Here is a 5,717-nt window from a genome sequence, read left to right as displayed (position 1 = left end):
ACTGGTTCGTAACCGGGACGTTGGTCTATGACTTTGGACTGTGAATCCAGTGCGAAATTCGTTATTTCTAGGATTCTAGGTCCGGAAGGGTAAAATCTGGGGGCGATGTGACCATCGTATTATATTTCCCATTGATTGACGGGTATTGCTGTGGTACCTTTTTATATTATTTTATAGAAAGCGATATTCTGATCATGCCATACGCTAAGGTATTTCAGTACTTTCCTCGTAACTGCTTGATTGACCTAGGTACAGTTTAGGGACGTGGAAGTCATTTTGTTGTCTTAAATATTGTTGATGGGCCTGGGTTGTTCTTTTGTTAAGCAATCTATTGTCATCCAATTTTAAACTTATTTGTCTTAAAAATATTGATGTTATGGTAAGCTACATGGATTAATCATATAATGAGCCATGAGTTTTATTGGAAACCAAGAATGTGTGGGACGTTATGTTCTGCTCCAGGCGCTACCTGTCTTTTTTTTTTCTTTTTCTTTTTTTATAAAGAAAATGGTAACTCAAGTGTACCAATTATTGTAGTTAAATAAGCATCCATCAATGGTCAGATTGGTAATTGAATTTCTCCGAGGATAGACCAATGGACAATAGATCAGCCATTATTAACTCAAAAATCAAAGTTTGTAGTGGATTAGCACATGAAGTTATAACAATGAAAGTAAAGGCTAGATATCTATCTGATCAAAAGAAAAAAAAGGCTAAATACCGAAGCATTTGGGAGACTTGAGATTGTAATGAACTTAGATGAAACAAGGAGGTGCTAAACTTGTTGCTATTGGGCATGTTTAGCACAAGAAAGAAGCATGGATGGTTGATATTTGTTTCTTATTGATCATCATTATTTTTTTTTATTTTTTTATGCACAAGGTGCAATAAACAGATGGAGAGAGATGATAAATCTTAATTCACCCAAGGAGACCTTATTTCTAGACATCACTACCAGCATAAGCTCCAAATAACAACAAAAGAGCCATATCTGGTAACCCAAGTACCAAGCCCACCCTCTCTTTTTTTGTGGGAAAAATAAAAAGGTACCTGCTGAAATTTATATATGTAGATTGTGCATTAAAAAAAAAATAAGCATAACTGTAGAGATTAAAAATGTGAAAATAACTTATGCTCTTTTGTGCCACCGTAGCGAGACTTTTTTTTTTGGTTTAAAAGTAAGAACTCATTTTATTTATTTAAAATATTTTAGAGGGAACCTCCAAAATTTAAAGGGGATAAATGATTGCATATTTATGCAATCATATAAATGGGCACTTAGGCCGTGTGATGAAATTGATGATGTACATTTATATTATTGATTTATTTTTTTAAAAAAATAAATAAACTAGATAAATTACGACTGATAGCTGTTGGTTTTCAATGATCTTGATTTTTCAGAAGAAAAATCATATTTTTTTGAAAATGATTTTTCAAAAAATTGCATCTGTTGGTAGATAAATCTTTTATATAAATACAATTGTGATCTTCCATCAGTTATATGAAAATTCAGAATTTTCTCTTCCCTCCATTCTTCTTTCGCTTACAATCAAATTTCATTCGAAGTTTAAAAAGAAGAAACCTTCAATTTTATTGCCAATAGATTTTTGATATTTTTGTTGTATTCCAAGAGTGCATTACGATGTTAAAAATCTCATGACAAACTGTTTATAATGGAGGCAATAATCACCTCAAAAATAGTGATTATATATGCCTCAAAATCATAAATTCAATCTTATAATACACATTATCGCTTAATAGGACCTGAGCATAAGATATTTTGAAGTCCAACGGTAGATAAATTTTTATATAGAATGAAATATTTTTGGCATGCCATGACCAATCCGTACAATAAACCCAACCTTTGGTGATAATGGTTGAGTTGTGTGGGCCTCGGCTACGTGCAAAAGCATGTTGAAGATATCATTGAGTCAATCAAAAATTTTTTATATATCATTTTATTTTTTTATTATATAATTATCATTTTTCAATACATATTTAATTTATAAATTTATTTTTTTATTTAAAATTTTAAATATTAAAAATATTTTTTATAAAAATTATGTTGCTCCTTCATAAAAATTAAAATTATGGAATCACTTTATAAAAATTATGTCAATTTTTTCATAAAAATTATGATATTTTTAAAAAAATTTATAATATTTTATATAAAAAATCATAATTTTAATGCAGAATGTTATATATTATAATTTTTTTAAAAAAAATATTATAAATTTTTATAAAAAAAATATTATAATTTTTAAATAGAAATGTCATAATTTTGAAGTATAATATTTTTAACATTCAAAATATTAAATAAAAAAATATAAATATTAAATATTAATTAAAAAATAATAATTATATAATTTAATAAAATAAAACGGTGCGATCTACGTTAGACTTTCTGCACTGCTGACGGTGCGCAAAGAATTTCTATGAACAGGTTCTCTCTGAAGTCTCTGTGTGTCCCAGTGAGAGCTGGGCCTGGCTGAGCTGCCAATAAGGGTGCCTTCCGAAGATTTAGGCAGCAGTAGAGATGAAGGCGTCGGTGAAGCTCCGGCATGAGGAGCACAAGAGCCCTCTCCTTCGTGCCAAGTTCCCCGTCTTAGCCCTCGGCTTCCCTCTTATCTCCTCCGCCACCGCCGCCAGCGACCCCCACGACCTCTCCTTCCACCTCCGCACCGCCCTCGCCGGCGGCCCCTGCCTCCAGATCTCCTACCAGCCCCACCCCCCTTCCCTCCTCCACTCCCCGTTCTCCCTCACCCTTAAATCCGGCGTCGGCCTCTGGGGCTCCCCCGACCGCTCCCCCCTTCTCATATCCGCCCACTTCTCCCTCCCTTTCGGCAGCGCAGGTGGAGCCCCAATCTACCCTTCATTCTCCATCCAGATCAAGCCCCGGATCGGCGACTTCTCCTTCAAGAAGACCGCCGTCTCCTCCTCCTCCTCCTCCAGCTCCAACCCTAATCCTAATAGTCTCAAGGAAAATGGCGGTGGGGTCTACCACCCGCTACCACGGGCCCCGAGAGACCGGTCAAGCCTCGAGGACCTGCTCTCATCCGGCGTTGCATTAGCGGCGACTACGACGCTGCCGATGACTGGCTGGGCCGGTCTGAAGCTCCGGTGGGGGGTGAACTTCCTGGCTGGAATGGCCGCAGCGGCGGTGGGTGCTGAGACCGGGTGGAGACGCCTGCCGTACCTGACGGTGGACAAGATCAGCATTGAAGCTGTGGCGAATGAGGAGAGAGAGGCGAAGAAGCCGGCCATGGTGGGGATTGGTGATGGGGATTTAGAGGCGATGAAAGGGATGTGCTTTTGGATGAGGAAGGAGATGGAGGATCTTCGGATGGAGAACACAAGGATCAAGGGTAGCATTGAGCAGGTCTGGAGGAAGGTTTTGGACCGTAGGTGCTGCGGGATGGAGGGCTCTTTAGGTGGTGGATTGGATGTTAGGAGGAGTAATGGGAATGGACTTAGCTGCAGGGGAGTGGAGACGGAAGGAATCCAGCGGAGGGGGGGTTCCAGGTGATGAAGCTATTCACACGGGAAACTGCCACCAGAAGCCAATAGTAATTGTGGTTCGGTCTCTCAAAACTTCCATCTTTTTTCCATTTCTACTATTATTGAATTGTCTTCTTATCTTCTTAGGAGCTGTGTAGATGCTAGAAGAATAAGTTTGAATGACTTCTTGATATCAATTTTGGCACATGATTTGGGTGACTGAAGAGAAAGCCCACCTTATATGAGTGCTAATTCCAAATGTGTTCCTCTTTTGCTAGTCTTATTGGTATCCCACTTGGACTGCAACATTATTATACACAAACATAGATAGCACATGGATGGTACGAAGAATGGTGCCTGTGAATTAGCAAAGTTAAACTCATCTTGCAACTCAAGTGTGAAAGGTGATTTTAGGAGGACAGCTGGGTAGTGGTAATACAAGATAAGAAAAAAGGCTTTTGAATGGGTGGTTGCGAATTTTGATCATGGGAGAGATAAATGAAGATTTTGTAGACATTTGTGGTGAAGAAAAAAAGAACCTGGTTACTTTTTCTGAAGTTAGAGAATTAAATTTTGATGTCTTGAACCACTTAAAATACAGCGAAGCCTGAGATTGCTAGAGTGTGTCTTCAATGGAAGATAGGCCATTGTATGCTTGCTGCAAATTCAAAAAGAGTAGAATTAGGTATTGCCCATGAACATTTCAAAGTTGATTTGAAAAAACAAAGGTATGCTATTAGTCGCATTTTCTTAGCCTGATCACCTCATAGTGATCAAACCAAGGAGGATGTTCCGAAGAAATTTCTTGGTATTTCTAAAATGCCTTTGAAAATCTTGGGCAGATGAATGTGCCATCTTTCGGAAGATAGTAGTTACAAACATTTCTCCATCACGAATACCATCCTTATTCAACGTAGATTAACCATTGTTCTGATTATTATCTTCTTTGTTGTTTTTATCATCATCTCGTCCTAGTCCTTACTCCCTCCAAAGGGAGGGGTAGCTAAAAGACACCATCAAGCTAGAAAGGAGATTGCTGAAAGGGAATGAATTTGCTCTTTCATTATTTGTGGTTCTCACAGATCTGCAATTGATCTACCACTTCCTGTAACTTGGTGGTATTCTGAAAATTGGAGTTTCTGTTGCTCCATCTGGGCTTGGTTGCTCTTCTAGACACAGAGTAACTGCAATGCTTTATAGCACTCCTAATCTTGGAGTCGATTCACCTTCCAAAGTCAGAGGTTGGTTTGATTCCTTCATCAAATCTTGGTGGCATGCTCAGACTTGAACTTTGTTCAGCTACTCTTTGAAGGCTTGATGGTACTCCTATACCAGAATCTGGTTCAGTCCCTCCATCATAATTTGGTGGTGCTTCTGGCTTTGTATTTTGTTCAGCACCTCCGTCAGAGCATGGTGACACCCTTCAACCAGAAAATGGTTCGATTCCTCTATTATCAGTGGTTGCTCCGGTTACTCTGTTAGCACTTGGGGGTACTCAGGAACTTGGAGTTCGTTGGAGTCTTGCTTCAGGCTTTGGTGGCATTCCTACACCAGGATTAAATTTGATTCCATCATCATCATCAGATGTTAGTTCTCCTTTGTCAAAGCTTGGTAGCACTTCTGTACTAGGTGCTGATTTTGGTCCTATATCAGCTGGAGCTGGTTGGACTCCATAAAATCTTGACTAGGCTCCACAACCAGCATCTGGTTCAACTCCTCTATCAAAACTAGTTGGCACTTCTAGGCTACATTTTGGCTCTCCATCAAAACCTAGGCTAGCACTTGGTTCAATTCCTCCATTGGAGCTAGATGCTGATCCTAGAGTAGGAGTTGGTGAGTCCTCCATTGCCTGTAATTGGTTTGATTGTTCTATCAGAATTTGGTGTTTCTCCTAGACTATAGGTTCACTAAATTGCTCCATCAATGCTTGGTGGTGATCCTCGACCAGGAGTTGATGCAACCAAATTCAAGCACCGCAGCAATCTTGAATCAGGAGATATTCCAACTCACTTAGGCTCTGCAGCATTGTTTCTATAGCAAGGTCAGGTGCAGGCAGTGCAGGATTGGCAATGGCACGCCTGGGGAGGTAGGCACAATACATCCATGTTAAGAAGTGCGGGCGAGAGGATGGAAAAGAGGGTTGGCAAGAAGGTTGGGGAATTGTTGTGGAAACAGAGCTTGCCATTCCTTCAGATAGCTTCACAGCAGACAGCTGAAGT

General features: G+C 39.4%; 1 protein-coding gene across 1 annotated transcript; it reads left to right on the top strand.

Annotated features, from left to right (window-relative positions):
* Nucleotides 1-2,423: 2,423 nt before the first annotated feature.
* Nucleotides 2,424-3,778, top strand: LOC140852470 (uncharacterized). Its single transcript, XM_073245634.1, has one exon. The coding sequence runs from the start codon at nt 2,537-2,539 to the stop codon at nt 3,524-3,526; it is 990 nt and encodes a 329-aa protein (XP_073101735.1). The 5' UTR covers nt 2,424-2,536; the 3' UTR covers nt 3,527-3,778.
* The last annotated feature ends 1,939 nt before the right edge of the window (nt 3,779-5,717 follow it).

Source organism: Elaeis guineensis, chromosome 11 (genome assembly GCF_000442705.2).
Source record: "Elaeis guineensis isolate ETL-2024a chromosome 11, EG11, whole genome shotgun sequence".
NCBI classification, from domain to species: Eukaryota; Viridiplantae; Streptophyta; class Magnoliopsida; order Arecales; family Arecaceae; genus Elaeis; species Elaeis guineensis.
This window is presented reverse-complemented; position numbering and strand designations above follow the sequence as displayed.

What these genes read in the sequence shown, in the direction of transcription:
- LOC140852470 (XM_073245634.1), top strand. Translation starts at nt 2,537, where the DNA reads ATGAAGGCGTCGGTGAAGCTCCGGCATGAGGAGCACAAGAGCCCTCTC.